Source organism: Notamacropus eugenii, chromosome 1 (assembly GCF_028372415.1).
Source record: "Notamacropus eugenii isolate mMacEug1 chromosome 1, mMacEug1.pri_v2, whole genome shotgun sequence".
Taxonomy (NCBI): Eukaryota; Metazoa; Chordata; class Mammalia; order Diprotodontia; family Macropodidae; genus Notamacropus; species Notamacropus eugenii.
In genome coordinates this window covers 98,992,574-99,013,125 of record NC_092872.1, presented here as the reverse complement: position 1 = coordinate 99,013,125, position 20,552 = coordinate 98,992,574, and the positions used below count along the sequence as shown (strand labels likewise).

The 20,552-nt window shown below is 37.6% G+C and overlaps 1 protein-coding gene across 8 annotated transcripts in view; it reads left to right on the top strand.

The window, feature by feature from the left end:
* The window catches only part of SMARCA2 (SWI/SNF related BAF chromatin remodeling complex subunit ATPase 2), a 203,918-nt gene that overhangs the window by 132,329 nt on the left and 51,037 nt on the right, over window positions 1-20,552 (top strand). For all 8 annotated transcript variants that reach the window (XM_072610780.1, XM_072610788.1, XM_072610797.1 and 5 more), the window contains 2 exons: window positions 7,103-7,180; window positions 13,807-14,025. In XM_072610780.1, the coding sequence (XP_072466881.1) occupies window positions 7,103-7,180; window positions 13,807-14,025 (297 nt within the window). The remainder of the gene's footprint in view (window positions 1-7,102; window positions 7,181-13,806; window positions 14,026-20,552) is intronic.

Genomic DNA, 20,552 nt, shown 5'->3' with positions numbered 1-20,552 from the left:
TTTTCTTTAGCTTTCTTTGCCAGCCTCAGCTCATGTGACATTATCTGACAAGACCCATGCCATCTCTCTATCCACTCTGCCAAGCAGCTGGTCAGAAAGAGCACTGCTTTGGTTTACCTTGATTATATCTTCCTCATAGGTCTTTAAAGTCTAAGTTGGCTAGTTAGTCACATGTCTCTTGCTACCTTCAGAACTTTATTCTTGAGAACTTCCCTTCTCTCCTGGGCTGATTGTCAGATTTTAGTTCCTAGCATCCATCCATTCTAAGAGCCTTTTGAAATTTGTTCTCCTAACATCTATGATGCATGTCATAATTTCCCAAGCCTTCCCTCTCCTTCTCTGTCATAAATTTCAAGAAAACCATTACTTTTACCTCTCTTACTGTTTCTACTCCAGAAACCAGATCTTTTTTTGTGGAGGAGGATCTGATTCAAAATAGAATTTTCCCTTGTGAATTTCTTCACCTTATGAAGGATAACATTATCATTAAGGCAAGTCAGGAAATTACTAATTGTGCTGCAGAGATTGTTCCAGTATCTGTCTAGTTCAGTGACTTCCAGATGGGGACCCCAAGTGGGCATGTGATCATCTAACAGGTGTGTAGGAAGAAGGGTGATGTATTGTCCTCACTACAGTAGCCAAACATGGGGCCTCTCTTCAACACAAGCTGTGGGCAAAGCATTGTCTTGGGGAGCGTAACATTCTATTTCATGCTAAAAATATAAATCATAATATATCATATGAAACTATATATTTACCAAAGTCATGAATATACCATATTAAAAAAATTTGGACTATACACATTGTTTTTCTATAGGTGGATGTGTATATGTATGTGTATATATGTCTATGCATGTACATATATGTAGACAGATAAATGCAGGTGTAGATAAGAGAATTAGGTATAGTTGTATAGACACATAGATAAGAGACAGACAGAATCCTAGCTCTCCATTATGCACCTTCACACATTTTTAGAAGTAGATTCCCCAAGCTTGGGTTTCTCATTACACAGTAGGTAGCCTTTATTTTCCCAAAGGTCTCAGTGTAGTTTTAAGCCAGTAAAGCTCAAAACTGCACTGAGGTTTTGGGATTCCCTGCATTTGGGAAGGGGCTTTGTCTAGGATCCTGTACTGTGAAATATTTATTTTATTCTAAATAGTAAATACCTATGGTAGTGTTACATAAAATCAACATTTTCAATTAAATCATATTTTAAATGTGCTTGTAATGGCAGAAAAAGCACTGAACATGGAGTCAGAGAACTTGGGTTCTCATCTCACATTTTCTGCTTACAATCAGTGAGACACTGAACAATTCACTTACCTTCAGGGGCCTCACTTTTTACCTCTATAAAAGAAGGCAGTTGGACAAGAAAATCTCTAATGCCCCTTCCAGGTCTAAGTCATAAAAATCCTGAAGTCATAACCCTTTCATAAGACATGTGACCTTTAACCTCTAGTCTAATAGTTTAGATTATCAGCTCTGCATTTACAGCTCTCAGTTTTTCTTAAAGTGGGAGTATACTTCCATTAAAGAGATGTGTAGGTATTGTTCATTTTTATCACAACAATGTAGGAAACAACTTTTGAGTCTGAAAAGTTGAAGTTTTGTCTTAGTGGCCAGGTTATTAGAAGATGTTTATTTAAGTTTGGTCATCTAGTTTATTCAGTTGTATGGGTAAAATGAAGCGATATTCTTTAATATAATAACTTATATTTAGATAAGACTATAAGGATAAGGCAGCTAGGTGGCACAGTGCTGGGCCTGGAATCAGGAAGATTTATCTTCCTAAGTTCAAATCTGGCCTTCTGTACTTCCTAGCTGTGTGACCCTGGGCAAGTCACTTAACTCTGTTTGCCTCCATTTCTTTGCTTGTAAAATGAGCTGGAGGAGGAAGTGGCAAACTACTGTAATATCTTTGCCAAGAAAACCCCAAATGGGGTCACAAAGAGTCAGACATGACTGAAAATGACTCAAAAACAAATAGCGATAGGAACTAGAGTTGTGATTCCAATGGAAAAGAAGGAGCACCTAATGCATCACAGACCCTCGTCAGTTTATGCTCAAGTTGGCACCTTCTCTGTGTCAAGTTCTGGAGATACAAAGAAAAGTAAGAGACAGCCCCTGCTCTCACAGAGCTTACAGTCTCATAAGGGAGACAATAAGCAAGCATCGACATACAAATAAGATATCTACAGGATAACTGGAGACCAGGGATCAGAGCTGGGACTTGAGCCTAGATGTTCCTGTCTTCTTGACCACTAAGCTACACTGCCTCTGCTACTACATAAATCTAGGGGGCTTATGGAACAGCTTCCTCACAGCAACCCAAACATGACAGAGGATGAAGCTGTATGTGGTAAATGTTCGTTGAATTAATTTTAATTCCTCATAGAAAAGTGAGCTAAGGAGTACTTAAGGCTGAGCTTTCATATATCAGCAGCGAACTGCTTTAGTTCCCTGAAGATGACATGCATAGCGGCAGGTCAGAAGATGGCCAGAATGTGAAGTGAAACAGAGCTAAGTCCGCCATTATTCAGGACATTGTTGGACCTGAATGGGTTAAGTCTACCAGGTCATGGTCTTGGACTCAGATGGATGATGGGACTTGCCCAAGTTAATAAGGGCCAGAGCCAGGATTCAAATCCAGGTCTCCTAATCTCATGTCAGATTGTCATTCCATTTTACCAGCAGCCTCTCACCACCTGCAGTAGATGACATGACACTCACTCTGAGTTTGCATACAGAAATTTTAAAACTTAGTGCAGTGTCTGGCATCATACAGAAGGTACCTAATAAATGCTGCTTCTGTTTTCCTCCCCACATTCAGATACTCACTTTACCAAAGCACCTTCTTTTTCAGTGTGGATGATAAAGATATTCCACCCTAATGCTGGGTAGCTGGTAATTTTTAATTAGATTGGCTGGATCTGACTAGTGATGAGGCAGTGAAGGATATCTTCCTATTTGCCTAGAGACTTAACCAGAATAAGTCATGCATAAACAACAGTGTTGTATGGAGAACTTACATTCATTTCCCATTCAATATGGCTTTATTGTAGGCAATTTCATATTTAAACTAATTGAATTGCAGCCAATATGAAAATAAACCCAAAAGATCATTTCTCAGGAGCTATTGGCTTGATTCATTTGTTTCTAGGCCTTTGGGGAGTATGGTTTAATCATGTGCTCCATAATCCATTAAAATGATATCCTTTTAAAATAAATTGTCTCATATCCTTTAGGTGACTGGCGGGTTGACATTATTTTGTTTTCTCTCTATTTCTTACTCCACAGATACATTGAAATTGACTCTTTGGTGGCTCTAACGAGTATCATTATGCTGGAATGTATTTGAAGTTTCACTTTTTAATTCCCTCCATATTTTTATGAACAGAATTTAATTTTATTCCTTGTTTGAAATGAGACATAGTGTTTGTAGTAGATTTAGGATTGACTGCAGAGTTAGAAAGATCTGGGTTCAGGTCCTGGCTCTGTAATCCCTGGCAGATCACTCATCCTGTCATTATACCCCCTTGTTTGGTCATATCAGTCATTTCCAACTCTTTGTGACCCCATTTGGGGTTTTCTTGGCTGAAATACTAGAATGGTTTGCTATTTCCGACTCCTGATCATTTTAACTGAGAAAACTGAGGCAAACAGCACATCCGAGCAACTCTAAATTACAGAGCAGCTGCTGATCTGCATTGGCATGGGGATTTTCTCATCAGAAGTTCCTTATACTGAAAAAATCATCTTTGATTTTTAAAAAAATATTTGAAACTCATGTATTAGTGAACATTTTTAAGAGGTTTGAATCAAAATCCAGGAATTCTGAGACATTAAAGGTGTAGGTATGCCTATGTGTATATACTTGTATATGGCATATACATAGGTCTATATGTATGCATATAGACCTATGTATATAGAATATGCACACAGAATTTCTGTAGTAATTCAACATTTTCATTTTGCTAATGTATGATTTCATCAGCATAGAGAACTCTCAGTGTAGAAACTGCCAGTCAGCAACTTCCTCATACCTTGTAAGTCTTAGAGATTTGCTGCTATGTTGCCTATGCAAGACTTGAACCCAATTCTTAAATCCTGAGCCAGCTTGTCATCCTCTTCCCCATGCAGTTTTTCAAATCATCCATTTGAGCCCCAAAAAAGTCATTCAGCAAACTACATGATGTTGATCAGCGTGCTAAGTGGGAACAGAATACAAGCAAGTCTTTCTGTCCTTATTGAATTTACATTCTAGTTTGGGGATAAAGCACTAACACGTGTGCGCGCGCGCGTGTGTGTGTAGAGGCAATCAGGGTTAAGGGACTTATCCAGGGCACACAGCTAGTAAGTGTTTGAGGCTGAATTTCAGCTCAGGTCCTGCTAAGCCTGTACTTATGGCCACACACATATGACAATCAGACAGGTATCTATTTGTTTTTTTATCCCCAAACCAGAATGCAAGCTCCGAGGGCAGGAACAGTACTTTGTGTGAATTTTGTATGTATAGCATAAGTGAAAAGTGAATAAATACAAATATATGCAGGACAATTAAATAGAACTAGTTTGGGTGAGAGGATTCATGCAAAAGGTGGTGCTTGGGCTCAGTGACAGGTGAGGAAGGAGGACAGCCAGCAGGTTCAAGGCCTGGAACGCGAGGCTTAGAGCGTTGTGTGTGATGAGCAGAGAGCAGGGCAACTTGGTTGGATCACAGAGTGGGGGAGGGGGGAACATTGCCCACCAATGTGGGAAGAGGTCAGGGACCAGGTCAGGGTGAACTCTAAAGGCTAAACAGTGTCATCTTTTTACAAACATATGTGTATAATGGTTTGTGTACATACATGTACACATAGGCAGATGAATACATGTACAAATACAGAATCCAAACCTTAGTTATCTCGGACCCTTTTCTCTTCCTCTCCCCTTATATCCTGACAGGTGGCAAATCCCCTAGATGTTTCCTTCTTACGCGGCTTTCCTCCAGGCCTTCAATACCACCTGCCATTACTGGAGCATCCTCAGTTCGTTCATCTGCAGTCTCTTCAAAGTAATCCTTCCCCTGCCTATGGGCTTTGGCTCATCAGGCTCTATATACCTGAATACTTCCCTTTAAATTTGATTTCTTTTTTACTGAAGGGGCCATCTGACTTCTTAAAGAGGCCTCTTCACTGAATGAGTGTTACCTCATTCAAAGTAAGTACCTGAAAAGGCCTTAGCCTGAAAGGGCCAAGGTCTCCCATTGCATCCTGGGCCATCTCCAGTTGTCCTGATCTGGTCACTGGACCCAGTTGGCTCTGGAGGAGAAAGTGAGGCTGGTGACCTTGCACAGCCCTCCCTCATTCAAATCAAAGTCAACTGAAAGTCATGTCATCATGTCCCTGATGTAATGGTCCTCTTCGAGAATGAAGGACAAGCACAACCTTCTCTCCACCCTGTCTGTGGAATCACCCATTCTTTAAAACCTAAGTCAGTGTCACACCTTCTTGAAGCCATCCCTAGTCTCCTCTGTAATAGCTTTTCTTCTAGCATCTCACAAAGCACTTTGTCTAATAACTCTCTTAATAAACATGAGCATATACATATGTATGTATTTGTAGGTACGTTTATATATATTTGTGTATGTGTATGGCAGAGAGGTGGCATATAGTAGGTAGAATGTTGGTCCTGTGTTCAAATACGGCTTCAGATGCGTAATAGCTGTGTCACCCTGGGCAAGTTTCTTAACTTTTTTTCCCTCAGTTTCCTCATCTGTAAAATGAGGATTATGATAGCACCTACTTCCCAGAGCTGTTGTGAGGACCAATTGAGATAATCATTAGAAAATACTTAGCACAGTGGCTGGTACATAGTAAACACTGTATAATTGTTAGCACACACACAAACATACATACACATACATATATGTGTAAATATGTATATATTATATGGTGCATGTCTATGTATATATTACATGCTGTACATATGTGTTTGCACTCATGTGCACACATACATGCTATGGAAATTTCATGTATGCAGTCATACTAGGCTTTATATGCACCGTGCATATGTGTTTATATTAAAAGATGGTGTATATCCATTAGATTGCCAAGGGCAAAACTGTAGAGAGAAGGAGAGAGAACCAAAGTTCTGATCTTGGGTAATATATACCTTAAGGGATTGAGAAGGGTGCATGGAGCTAATGGGAAACATCGAGAAGGATCAGTTACGAAAGTAAAAAAAAAAAAAAACAAAAACTGAGTGTAGTGTCCCAGGTGAAGAGAAGAGTGAGGGAATTAATAGGAGAAGGTATTCGTTAGTGCCACAAGCTTCCCATAGGTCTGAGAGAATGAGGACCGAGCATTCGATGATTGCGTAACTGGTGACAGTTGAGAGAGCTGTTTCAGTAGCGTGTTGGGAAGAGAGGCTAGATTGTACCAATGCCTGAAATTCTGGGTTTTACCTTCATCGTTTTTCTGTACCTCATTTAAGTGTCTTATGAGTTTTTTCTTCATTCATTCATTCAAAAGATGTTTAAACAATTGCTCTGTTTAAGGGCATCATCAGAAGTCGTACTTTTCCTTTGTCTAGGGGTTGAAAAGTTATGAAATATCCTTTACCTCCTCTGATCCTTTTATGGGATCACCTTTAAGCTACCAGGTCTGGAGTATGGGGTCTTAATTTTTAATGCTGAATTTGAAAAATAAATTCACATATTGTAATCTGGACTATTTGGTATAAGTACTGGAGTCTTAGCTGACAATTACTCATATCTCACATATTTCCATTTTTGTAAGACTTTGAAGAAAAATGACCAGATCAGAAGTTTTTTCACCTAAAATGGAAGTGAATTATAATAAATATCAATAATAAGCATTACATGTTTGTCTGGATAGATTGTTGAAATGAGATGTAAGATGATAATAATTATATATATATTATAATATATGGGAAAAGAAAAAGAGATTCATATGTCTGTTTACTTCTCTTTTTATATTTCAGAATGATAATATTGTAATATGGAGACTTATGGTTATATATTATTAGTCCGACTAGCCAGAGATCGCTTGGTTAAACCAACCCCTCAAATGATGAATTTCTCTATTCTTCTGCCCAGGAAGAAGATGAAGTTCCTGATGATGAGACCCTGAATCAAATGATTGCACGTAGAGAAGAGGAATTTGACCTTTTTATGGTAATGTTGCAAAAACAATTAAAATGCAAAATTACTGATTCCTATGTCCTTCCTTTAAAAAAAGAGTGGTTTTGTTTAGAGCTAAGTGAACCTGACAGTGTCTGTTACAAAATCTGTATTTTCTCCTGTAGTCGTTCACTTACTAGAGTAAAACAAATGTTCCCTCTTGGGAAAAGAAATTTTGCCGTGAGAGCACCGTTAATCCTAAAATGTAGTTTGTGCATCACAACTTTCATTCAGTGATCAAAACTTAGAATAATTTAATACAAATCAATCCACACCAAATTGTCCCTTGGATCTTGTGTGATTTTTCTTTTTAAGTCGTTTGCCTCTTGATCATTCTCCCTTTTTTCAGAAGATTTTTTCATAAACAAACTTCATATTTCAGCTATCGACTTCTTTTCACATTATCCCCAAAGACTCTTCATTGATACATTTGGCCTCTAGGAGTCGTCAGTAGAGTGGAAGAGCTATAGAGAAGATCTCCTATGTTGTTATAAATTCTATTCATTGATAATGAAGTATAAAAAATAAGATCTTGGGTTTTCCAATGCAGTAATTTACTGACCTATAAACCTAGCTCTTTGGAACAGTGTCAAAGTTCAAAAGTCACGTAAAAGTCCTTTAAAGTCCTTCCCCACACTACCTGCACTCCATCTCAACTGCTTTGCAATGAAATGGAGAAGTGTAAGAATGATGGGTTACCCATATATTAGCAAATGGCAGCTGAAGATGCCAAATTTTACTAGTTCACCACACAGATGATTAAACGCTCAGGTTGAGTCACTGCAAAGCCATGATGCAGGCTGGTGAATGACAAGTGGCTTTTTGTCACGTACAGTGTGGATACTGAAGGCTATATTCCCTGGAGGCCTACATTATTTATGGTATTAAATTAGCATTGACCTGACCCATATTCAAACATTAAATAAAGGAATTACAGTTCTTGCCAAGAGGCTTGCAGAGTAGGTAATGACTTTGTTACCTTAGAGGTGAATTTCTTTTATTTTTTAATTTTGCAAAATTGACTGCTATTTTGTAGCTGTTTAATAGTAAAGTGATGACTATTGAATTTGGTCTGTAGAATATCAAGGCTCATCACAGTGGCTCACTATTGTGAGGGGGTGCCTGGAGGAACTTTAGGGCTATGCCCTTAGAACTCTGTTGTGCCATGCTGGAATGACTTTGTCATCCCAGCAACAGATGTAGCTGTGGTACAAGGTCCAGGCAAGCTGAGTATCTCTAGAATCATCACCAGTAGCCAGGCAATTTTGTCTTGAATCCTTTGGCCATAATAACCCATGTTACAAACAAAAATATAACATGAAGACCATTGTTTATTCACCACCATCTTTTCCAGATCATGAAGTAGCTGAATTCTTGTGACTAATTTTATAAGACCTTCCAAATTCAGTCAACACATACTTTAGTACTTAGTGATGTCAATTCACTGGACATTGGAGAGAATGGTAAAAAATATGTTGGATGATATTATTCAAGAGTAAGAAAGGAAAGAGGCCCAAGGCATGAAGACCATGCAGAAGCCTCAGAGTTATATAGAATGAAGGGAAATAAAATACATAAAGCTCTTTGCGAACCTAAAGCTCTCTATAAATGCTGACTATAACTGTTATTAAATGCTGTCAAAGCTTATGTCAGGAAGAAAGTCGAAAGGTTCTTAAAGACATAAATACCCAACAATATAGAAAATGGAATTACTTCATCCTAACAATCAAGAAATAACAGGTTGCAGATGGGAGAATGTTTTCCACAGTAGCTATCCCTGTACAGTCAAGGAGTCAATTGAGAAACCAAAGTTGATACCCAAACTAGAAGAACAGACATAAGAAGATATGATATATAATTGAGAGTCACAATTGTTCATTGAAACAAACTGTTGATCCTACAAAACAGGAACTAAAAAGGAAGAACTCCTTATTAGCTAACACAGACCATGGCCTTAGGAAGTGGGCATCATTCTCCACAAGGAGGCCAAAATCCCCACAAAACTGCCTCAGACATCAAATACTGCTACTTCTTTCCAATCCTCCCTGTCTGTGACAATGGGAGCAACACATTAAAATTCTAACATCACAGTCTTAAATATGCAGCACAAGGAAGTAGAAATGTCACTACAGCAAACAAAGATAAGAAAGGCAGCTTGACCAGACTGAGCAGAAACAGAGGAGGTCCGTGCTAACAGTGATACAGTATTAAGGGCATTGAAGGATTAATCATCAAGAAATCTGAAGGATGAGAAGATACCACATGCTTCGGGAGAAAACAAGTTATTGCCCCTTAAAGGAGCATTCAAAAATCATATTAATCAATGACCTGTATGCCTATTTTGCTGTCTTAACAAAGTTTTCTTGAGAATACTCTCACCTACATTTTTAGAGCATCCTTAATTATGATAAATGGAGATTTTTTCTTTGTCTTTTACAAGGTATATTCTGCAGGAGATCCACATAGAACTAAAAAACCCTACTGACTATGAAAAAGTATTTGTTCCACATTGCTCCCTTAAAGGGTCTTCTCTAACAATGCACCTTCATATAGAGGTGTGTGTATGTGTGTGTGAATGTGTGTGTGTGTGAGTGTTTATATTAGGATCATACAAGATTACTTGAAAGAAATAACAAGAGATCCTTTACACTGCCTCTGATTATTAACATCAAACACTAAATAAGACAAGGAAACAGATGGTCATCAAAGTAGTTTGACATTGTCATGGAGGATGACTAGGATAGATTCCAACAGGAGGAGAGATTGCCTATTATGATGAGATCTTCCAGATGTTATACTAATGGCATCAAGGCCCTGAGCTCCACAAAGGCAAAAGCAATCTGTAATTGCTCAATAATTTAGCCTGTCTGTCCACATGGAAAGAAGGATTGGATGAAAAATATATATTGTCCAGTTGCAGTTAGATGGACAACTCATACTTGGTCCATTAGTACACACATATTTATAGATATGTAAATGAATGATGAACTGGTTCCAGAACTAAGGAGTAGTAGGAAAGTGAACTGCATCATAGTTGGGAAACTTTTAATAACCTAGGCCTCCTCTCAGACAAAAGACACCCACATCTTTTTAACACCAGTATCAGCATGCTAATGCTGCATGGTTATAAGTAATGGAACACTAAAGTCAGTGAAGAATTAAAGTTATGGTTCATGCCAGCAGGAATGAGAAGCACATGGTGGGTGTGATAGGGCTGCTACATAGTGCCAATAGAAAGCTGTATGGGATAGCTGGCATCACAAATTTCATGGGAGAGATGTATGACTGAAAAAAGCAAGTATACTAATTATGTTGCCAGAGTGACTTGCTTCTTATTTTATACGTGCAATCATTTTTGAAAGGAAGATAGCACTGGATTACTAATCAATATTTGGTATAGCCCCAGTGGAGCCAGCTATGCAGTTACCCCAAGGAGGCAGAAGAACCAAGGTGTGTTTTTTATTTTTGGCCCACCAAGAGGGGCAGAGCAGAGCTCCCTTGGAGAAGGAGTCAGAGAGACTTCAGAAGACCTCTGTCTTCAATCCCTATCCACTACTGATCGAGTCAGGTCACTTCTTAAGAATCAAGCTAAAGGCAGGAGATAACTTTTTTGTTATTGCTTTTTTACATTATACACACTGCCAGATAAAAAGGTCAGTGGAGGTCTCAGACCTGACCTTTTCCAAAGATCAGGTTAGTTTTGAATCAAGGAAGCCCTGCCCATTAAGCTAAAAGCTGCCTGACTCACTGGGGCCCACTTTCCTGATTGGAGCTTCGTAGGGGAAAAGGGCATGGTATCATGCCCTTCTCTCCCTTTGCAGACAGCTAAGTAGTCAATAGGTACCAGCTGTTGATTATAACATTTCCAAACATAGCCAAGCAGGCAGGCTCCTGACATGACAAGGAAGGGGAATTTTTAACAACAGGTAAAGATGTGTCATAATTGAGTATATATGGACTTAGTTTAAGGAGCAAGTAAAAACTTTTGCAGCACCTCTCCCCCCTACTACCTTGTGTATTCAGAGACTATCTCATTTTTAGTTTATCTGGAGTTTTGCTTTCCCATAGCCTGTGAGCTGTCTTTTGTTCATTTTGCTAGTTCATTAGCATCTCCACGAGAGGACAAAGAAAGAAAATGTGGTAACTTTTCAGCACCTATGGTGAAGGAAAGAGAGCAAACTACTGACCGAAACAAACTCTGGATCACTTACACATTTCATAGTTATCTTTATCTCATTTAAAATATTGGAAACACCCATGCACATAGAAGCATGCTTACTAATTTATATCTCTAGTTGTAGACAATAAGATAATTATGTTCTAAAAAAAACTTTTCTACATATTTTTCTCTTCGGTTTCTGGAAGCTGATTAAGCAACTGTTTGTCTCATGCTAATTATCTATACAGATGTTGATTTTTCAGAAACTGTGTTTCCACCCAGGGCAAGAAAAATGCTTATTTCATAATTGATTTGTTGGTCTAAAATTTATAGCCCACTTGAGGAAAATATGTTTTTACTTTGAAACTTAGGGAGAGAAGTTCTGAATATTCACTGCTAATAATTGCCTCAGAATTCTCTTGCTCTAGATAACTTGGATGGTAATTTGAATGTATATGCATATTATACATGTATGCATATTGTAGATTGAATTTTGTTGGGATAAAAAGGTACCAATTAGGTACTTTAATTCATGCTAATCAACTATATCTTCCATCTTTAAGAAAATGAAACTAGAAATCATTTTATTTTCCCTGTCAATAAAAAGTTTATTCTCACAACTATGAAAAAAAATAACTCTTTTGTCATTTTATTATGATTGGTCTGGAGCAAGTCTTTCCGAACTTTTCAGTCCTTGGCACAACCCTTGGCTTTCAGGGACCCCTCCCCCACATCCTCTCTTCAGTATGAAAGGATATAAATTCATCATGTATCATGCGTATGCACATGACAATAATTTTTCATAAAGAAAATTTTATTTAGGTCATAGCTCACTAATACTATACCACTTTTGGAATATTTCAGTAGGATAATGTATATTTGCCATAACCCCTTGATGAGCTTGTTGTGTCTCCTGGTCCAGAGAATCATCGCAATATGACAGAAGTAGCATCATCCTATTTTATGTCACTTTGGCATCACATTTTAAAATAAATTATTTATGGGACCACCAACAGTGTTGAAGATACCATATATAGAACCTCTTTTCAAGTACCACAATATAAAAAGGAATGAATATTAATCTTTTGTTCCTTACCTGTTGAAACACAGTGGAGTTTCCAATAGTAGTTTCCAATAGTAGACAATTAGGAGATAATACTAGAACCTCCATAAAGACTGTCCACGTCACGCGATCCATAGGATGGCCAAATCTGTATCTTAATGAGGTTTTGCTATACTTACCACAACCGAATACCCTTGAAAACTTTGCTTTCAGGAAAAGAATGTACCCTTTTAATGAGTTTTCACACAAGGAATCTTCTTTATCAGACAGTACTCCTTGATTTTTGCTTAAAAATATGTCACTGTAATTCCTTTGAGTTAGTGAATTTAAGACCTGCAGAAATTTAAAGAATTACCTGAGAGACAATGATATTAATTTCTTTGAGGTTAGTGTTGGTGGTTAACTTTTTGGTTCAAACTGAGTATTTGGGGGTTTTAATGTAATTTTGGTATTCATTAAAAGTACAGCCTGTGTTTCACATATATAAGGAATATTCAGGAAACTGGGGCAAAATCATATTTTAATAATTAGTAATCCTAGATCATATAAATATTGAACAATGATTAATCCCTAATATTAAGCAATGTGAAGGTAAATTTTGTGGAGTGTTTTTGGCCTATAGAGGATACTAGATCGTTGAGTAGTAGATTAAAGCCAAATGAATTAGTTATTCAGTTGATTTAGACACAAACCAAATTTTTTTAAGAGAGAGTGAGGTAGGAAAATCGATAATTCAAGAATGTTCATAATATGACATCTATAAATATTGTTGTAACTTGATCAATTTAGACTAAATTACCTTTGAGATCAAGACGTCTCTGATTCATACTGTTTTCATTAAAATATAGAGACAAAATAAGGATTGAGTGGCATGCATCTCTTCACAGTGTGTAGAACAGGGCTCTGTGTATTGAAGATAGTAAATAAAATGGACACACACTATTTTTCCACCCCCAAATTTCTGAACAAGCCTATGGCAATTCTGTAATGTGAGGCACATTAAGTAATTAGATTCATTCCAATGTTTTAATTCTCTCTGTAGAAAGTAATTTTTTAACTTGAATAAAAATGCTCTTCAAAAGACTGAGGGTTTTACTTTTTAATTTATATCCTGGAAAGAATATTCTACTCTAGAAAAATATATTTTAATTAGTCATACCTGAAATATATTTTTAAAAATTCATTATCTAAAGGAAAATTTACATTTTAGCAAAATGTAAAATTTTAGTAAAATTTGGTAAACAAATATTACTGACTGTTTATACCCATTCTTCACATAGCAGTAAAGAGATGATAATAGTAGCCAGTAGTGTTATGTTATGTAATTTTAATTGATAAGATAATATGTGTGATTTTCTTCTTGAACTTCCCTATCATTTTTTGTCAATTACTATCCAGCGTATGGACATGGACCGACGCAGAGAGGATGCTCGGAACCCAAAACGCAAGCCTCGCTTGATGGAAGAAGATGAGCTGCCATCCTGGATTATTAAAGATGATGCTGAAGTAGAAAGACTTACTTGTGAAGAAGAGGAAGAGAAAATATTTGGCAGAGGGTCCCGCCAGCGCCGGGACGTGGACTACAGTGATGCACTCACGGAGAAACAGTGGCTGAGGGTAAGTGTGACTTTTATCCTTTTTGTTGAATATATTGGTTAAACTTTCAAGATTTAAAAAAAAAACCAAAAACTACCTGTGGGATATGCAGGCAGCGACCTGAGTGCTTTGAGATGGAAAAGTCAAATGAGCAATATACCCTTTATTCAATATTTGTGATGATTGCCTAGAATTGCTGTGTAATGAAGTAGTAGTTTGGGTTTGTTTTTTTTGTTTTGTTTTGTTTTGTTTTTGCTATTTTAAAAGTTTTTTTCTGTGAAAGAATTTGTTTCTTTTACTGAATTTTCCATTACAAGATCTATGATGCTGGCTAATATTCTATTACAAGTTGATTATCCTCCACCCTCAAATACTTAGGTATTCTTTAAACAGGTGTATCCATTAATCAAGATTACAGACAATTTGGAATAAGATAGCAACCTAAATCCTGCGTTGTTATTTCATGTGCATTTTGTGCATTTGTGGGAAAACTAAACATAATCCACATATAAACTTGCAGTTATTTCCTTTTGGAATATCTTCATTTCTAATTCTAACTACTGCTGTCAATTTCACAATACTCAGTGGAGATCACTGAAATAATAGCAGTCTCATAGGATCTTTTTGTTTAGGACTTACAGATTAGTTTAGGTTTTGGGGGATGCTTATTTGAAATAAACTCATAATGCTCTTGGAAAATTCAGCCACACATTCTGTGCTTGATATAGTATCTTTTTTTTTTTTAATATGGAGTGGTGAAATGGTCTAGGGATTTGCATTCTAGGCTGCATTAGTGAATGTGCACCTTGAGCCATAGATCTTAGAGAAAATGCCAGGTCAGAATGGGGTAACTATCTCAAAGACTGAAGGAAAGGGGAAGCTGCGACTGTATGTTGTTTATGTTACCAAAAGAAAAAAGAAAGAGTATCATTTGGATGAAAATACATTCCAGGATCCAGATGGTAGATAGATAGCCAGATGACTGTGGATCTTCTTGGCTATAGGCCAAGACAGGAGGCTAAAAAGAGAGAGAGAGGGTCTTGTCACCACCTGAGATGTGATTTACTCAGTATGTTGTACAGAGACAAAAAGATTATTTGTATTGTGAAATGTCTGGGATTTGTGGTCCTCTAAAAAGAGAGTAAAAAACTAGCAAATGGCATTGTCAGTCCTCTGATTTCCCCTTCTATATTTGGGCATTTGAGTTTATAATGTAATGCTTGTACCCTACTCCACCTAGTATGGATGGATATTGCTGTTCTCTGGTCAGATCTCCCAACACTCTAATGTATTTTGTGAATTTCTTTTCTCTGTTTTAGCTTTATGAATTTTGATTTGACTAGTTATGATTTATGCCATTATATTGAGGACTCTTCCCACATTCATCTCAAAACTACAGGAGATTCTTTCAGTTTTTTTCTTCTTTTATTTAAGAAATAAATTAAGTACCTAGGGTATTGCAGAAGAGGAGATGACTATCTGCTCCAGTATTTTAGAGTCAATTTTTATTTACACATTCTACAGAGTTTACAAGAAAAATTACCCTGAAGGTTTTACCCTTGTGTTAAGGTCCTTATTTATTGAGACTGAGTTTGAGCACATCTTTGTGCTCACTAGAAACTGCTCTTTTTAAAATAAATAAAATTTAGCAGCAAAAAATCAAGAGACTTGAAAATTTTAGATTGGGAAAAATAATTTAGCTCATTTTCTCATTCTGTTTATTGTGATGTGAAGACAGGAGAATGGAAAGCTATCCTTGATTTTCACTGAGAATGTTATAGCATTTACAAATTACTATTATTGTTTTTTGGAGAGTGGTGAAGTAGAGATGATGGATGGGAATCTCAATGCTCTGGAATACAGTAAATATTCACTTATCTATATTTCAAGAAGAAAACTCAAATATTCTTAAATATTCTTAATATTACAAAGGTTAATAACGATAATGTAGGCATGCACTTTAGGTCAGTTGGGTACTCTTAAAGATGAACTGTTATTTAAAGTGGTTTAATGTGTACTTTGGGCAGCAGTGGATAGAATACCAGGCCAGGAAGTAGGAAGACTCATTTTCACGAGTTCGAATATGACCTCAGACACTTATTAGCTGTGTGACCCTGGGAAAGTCACTTAACCCTGTTGGCCTCAGTTCCTCATCTGTAAATGAGCTGGAGAAGGAAATGGCAAGCACTCCAGTATCTTTGCCAAGAAATGGGGTCATGAAGAATCAGACACAACTGAAACAACTGAACAACGTTTATTGTATTGTAATGTTTTGAAAATTAATGGTCACATGTGTTATAACAGTAACTTTAACCAAAATATATTATTAATTCAGACATCTAATTCCCCAGCTATTCTAGATAAACAGAAGGCTACTGTCTTTTGTTTTCTAATTGAGGATTGTCTATATTCTTTAATATTGATTCATTAGACTTTGATCAGTGTCACAAAGAGTATCTTTATGCACCCTAATGTGAAAGGAACATGACCCCACCCTTGTGTGTGGACAGAGAAATAATGTCCACTCTCTTTAACAGGGGATTTGGCCAGGGCCAAATTGAAAGGGCCGCATTCATTCTTTTACTCAATGGATGGACAATGTCTTTGCAAAGGAATAGTTATACTTGCATATATAATGCTTGGTACCATCAATGCCCTGGCGTTTTGCCTCTAATCTGAGTGGCACAATTGAGTGAGGTAAGAGCCACATAAGACCTCAGAGATTTATAGCTAGCAAAGCTGATTTTATGCCATTTTCTATGTTAGATTTCACATAGACTATAAGTAGTAGATATAGCTTTACTTGATGAGCAGACAGTCGGAAATAGACATGCCTGTGAGGTGGAGATGGAGCCCAGAGAAGGAGCAGCGATGTGTGGCAGTGTCAGGAATATGATTTGGGGAAAATTGTTCTCATGTGGTTCTACAGATGAACCAAATGTTCGATGGCAAGATAGAAAGGACTGGAGTGGGTCAGTTTCATTGTTTTGGATACTGATCTGACAGTCAAACTGGCTGTGGCTCATGTTGACTCCAACCCAGTTTGTCAGTTCCCCAAGGCATTCTGTGAAACCTTTGGATCTCTTGCTTCATCCTCAGCCAACTCTTGAGGAAGTGTGAGGTAATGAATAGAATGATAGATTTGCAACTGGGAGCCTTGGGCTCAAATTGTGTCTCAGCTACTTCTTAAATGGGTGACCATGGTCAAATCCCTTGTAGCTCTCAATCTGTGATCCTACAACCCCTAACCTATAGGAGCTTCAAAAGGGGAACATTAAAACATATGCTATCTATCCTAGGGGAATTGTGAGGAAAGTGCATTCCATAACCAAGCACAACAGAAATGTGAGTTGGTTGGTATTTTCAACCAGCGCTGCTTTCATTTCTTCCCTTTAATGGAAACCTGTTGTTTCCTTAACAGTGCCTCCCACCCCTACTCCATCAGAGGCAACTCTTCTCCTCACCCTGACTCATCCTGCTGTACTCATTATTTATTTTATCATATCATTAACTAATTAGTTATTAATCATATTATTTCATCATCCTTTCACACCACCCTCTCACCATTATTGTTACCGTTCAGGCCAGTCCTAATTCATGGTCTTTCCCTTGAATCCATTCCCCTTCCATCTCTAGGTGTTTGGGGACTCATCTGACAAAATGACCGCATAATTTCTCAATCTAATGCCCATCTTCATCAACTCACTTCATTGATGCATGTGACCATATTAGACTTCACCATCTATTGTAGTGTCTTATACTCTCATAATTTTCTTCAAGAGCTTAAGTTTCTAAATTCTAGTTCCTAAGAAGACGTCCTGTCCTCCTTCTCTCTTACCCTTTGCCGTCATTGTGATCTCTGATCATGTAACCCATCCCTGTTCTCCCAATCATCACTTGTCTTTAAACCAAGGTCTGCCACGTCAGGTATCACTAGGTAACTTCCACCATTCAATTTATCTACCAGATGCCATGCTGCTGAAGCCTGATGGAGAAAACCTTGAGTTGATTTCACTTAGTAAACAACAGAGCGTAGAGCCCTCATTGCTTCTAATTTCATTCAGTACTGTAAATGTTACAAACCTTTTCCTTTCTCCTCAAGACCCCCACATACCCTGCACTTAGAGAAGATGACTTAGCTCCCTTTGTCACTGAGAAGACTGAGGCCCACCAAGGTGAGTTCTCTCAATTCCCCTTGCCCATTCCTCAGAACATAGAAACATCATTATATATTTATTCCCTTTTCCCTTTGGTCACAGGAGAAAGAGTATACCTACTTCTCACTAAAAATAAGGCCTCCATTTATGCTCTTGAGCCCTTTGCCCCTAATGTCTTCTGGGAACTTGTTCAGCCTTCTCTTTCATTTTCATTCTTTACTTCCTTAATGTCTTTAACCTCCCTGAAGTCTTTCTACCCCACTAAGGCTGAATCTTTTCACCTGAGTCTTTTACTACTAAATCTCTTGAAAAAAATTGCCTACACCTGATGTTTTTCCTGCCTCAGTGCCAAAGATTATGATGTGTAAGCCTGAAGTGACAGGACTTTGATTTCGTGAAATTTGTTATACTTGGGTTTCCAGAGGTAAACTGAATGTTTACTGATGAGATGGAAAGGATTGCAGTTCATCACTCTCACTGTTTTAGAGGCGCATAAGCCTCTTCTTAAACTTTATAGTCACTGGAAACTGCTCTTCAAAACAAAACAAAACTGACCTAGCAACAAAGTTAAGAAACTTGACATTTTGAAATCAAGAAAAATAGTTGTCTTAGATCATCTTCCTGCTGTGTTCAGAATGATGTAAGAAATTGGAAACTCACCTCTCAATTTCCCTGGTAATAGTAACAGTATTTTTACAATCTTTTCCCCCTGAGGATGGTGGGAAAGGAAGAATCTGTGGTGATTTTACTCGCTAATCCAAACTATTAAAAAGCTCTAATAGCCCAGGTATTTTGTTTCACTACGTAGTGATTATCAGTATTAACAGTGATGACTTGGGCATTCGCTGTGAGATACAAAGTCCCTCCAAAAGATGAAATCTTATTTAGAATGGTCTAAACATTGCTGTACTGTCATTAGGCTTGTACAGGGCTTGGGACCATGAAGAACCAAATTTAAATTCTGCCTCAGACACCTTGCAAGACTCTGATCAGGTCTTTTAACCTCCATGTGCCTCTATTTGTTGACCTGTAAAGTGGGGGTAATAACAGACCCTCTCTCACAAGGTTGTTGCAAGGATCAAGTTAGTGACCACATGTGGAGTACTTGGCAAACCTTAAAGCGCTATCTAAATCCTAGCAGTTATTATTATTAACAGCAACAGTAGTAATATGCTTAGGCAACCCTAATTTATTCAGTATTATAGATGCGAAGTTTTTATAAAATTGGGGTAAGCGTGAGTGCTACGACAGATAAAATTGGGTCAAAGCTGCTATTTTGGGAAGACCTACTCTTCCTGCTTCTTCAATCATAGCCGCCAACCGCCCTGCCCTTTTTGTAATGTGTATAGTTTCTCTTCTATAAAAAGTTCGGGAGTACAAACTGGGATGCATCTAAATGTTCTGTGGTTCGTAATATTTAATTGCTGCCCTGATTGTGTCTTGGGTATTTTTGTTTCTTACGATGAATCTGAAGTCTTAAAACTGTTGTATGCAAAAGTCACTCACCGTCACATAGACTACTGACTTACTGCTTCCCCTCTCACCCTCTGCAGCCTCCCCCCTCGGCATGGGTGCTAATATGAACACTCACGTCAACATTTCCTGGTTTACCCTGTACGTTTTGGGAGATGAGGTTCTCTTGCCCAATATTACATGCAGGTAGCCACCTAAATGAGATCTAAATGATGGCAGTGTCCTCAGATCTTTCTGTTTCTTTAGAAAGAAGGCTTTTGAAGTAATAGGATTTCAAGACAGAGAATGAGGGAAGACAGAATTGCTTCACTTTCCTTCCCTGCTGGCCTCATTGCCAGGTGAGAAATTGAATTGCCTTTGATTTATGAGTCCATATGGAGTCCACACAGTTGTTGTCACTGCTTCTTTCTACATCAATCCTGGCAGCTAAAAAAATTACCCCCACCCCCCCAAAATTTTTAAAGGCAAAGGAAATTTTAACTAATAGTCTTGTATGCTTAGAAGTAAGTAATAAGCACAATAAAAAAATGACTTCTTACACAATGCTTTAATGCTGTATTTTATAAAGCAGCATGATACTGGATGCATAATTAATAAAAAATTGTCATCCTCCCATCATGCTCAGTGCTGCTTTAAATAAGGTACCTAATGCTGAGCTTCGCAACTGAAAAGGCATATGTAGAACTTGGAGAAGATTCAGTGGGGAGTCAGTCAGAAAGATGATTAAAGAAGAGCTGGAAAAGAGAAGATGAAAATTTGAAGGGAGACTGCAAATGTCTCAATTTGTGTCTACTAGGCATATCTCTGCTGAGGCCAGAACAAAGGGATTCAATTAAACTTTTGGCATGAGAATTCAAGAACTATTTCTGCACAAAAAGAGTTATTTAACTTTGAAATGGGTTACCAACTATTAAGGCA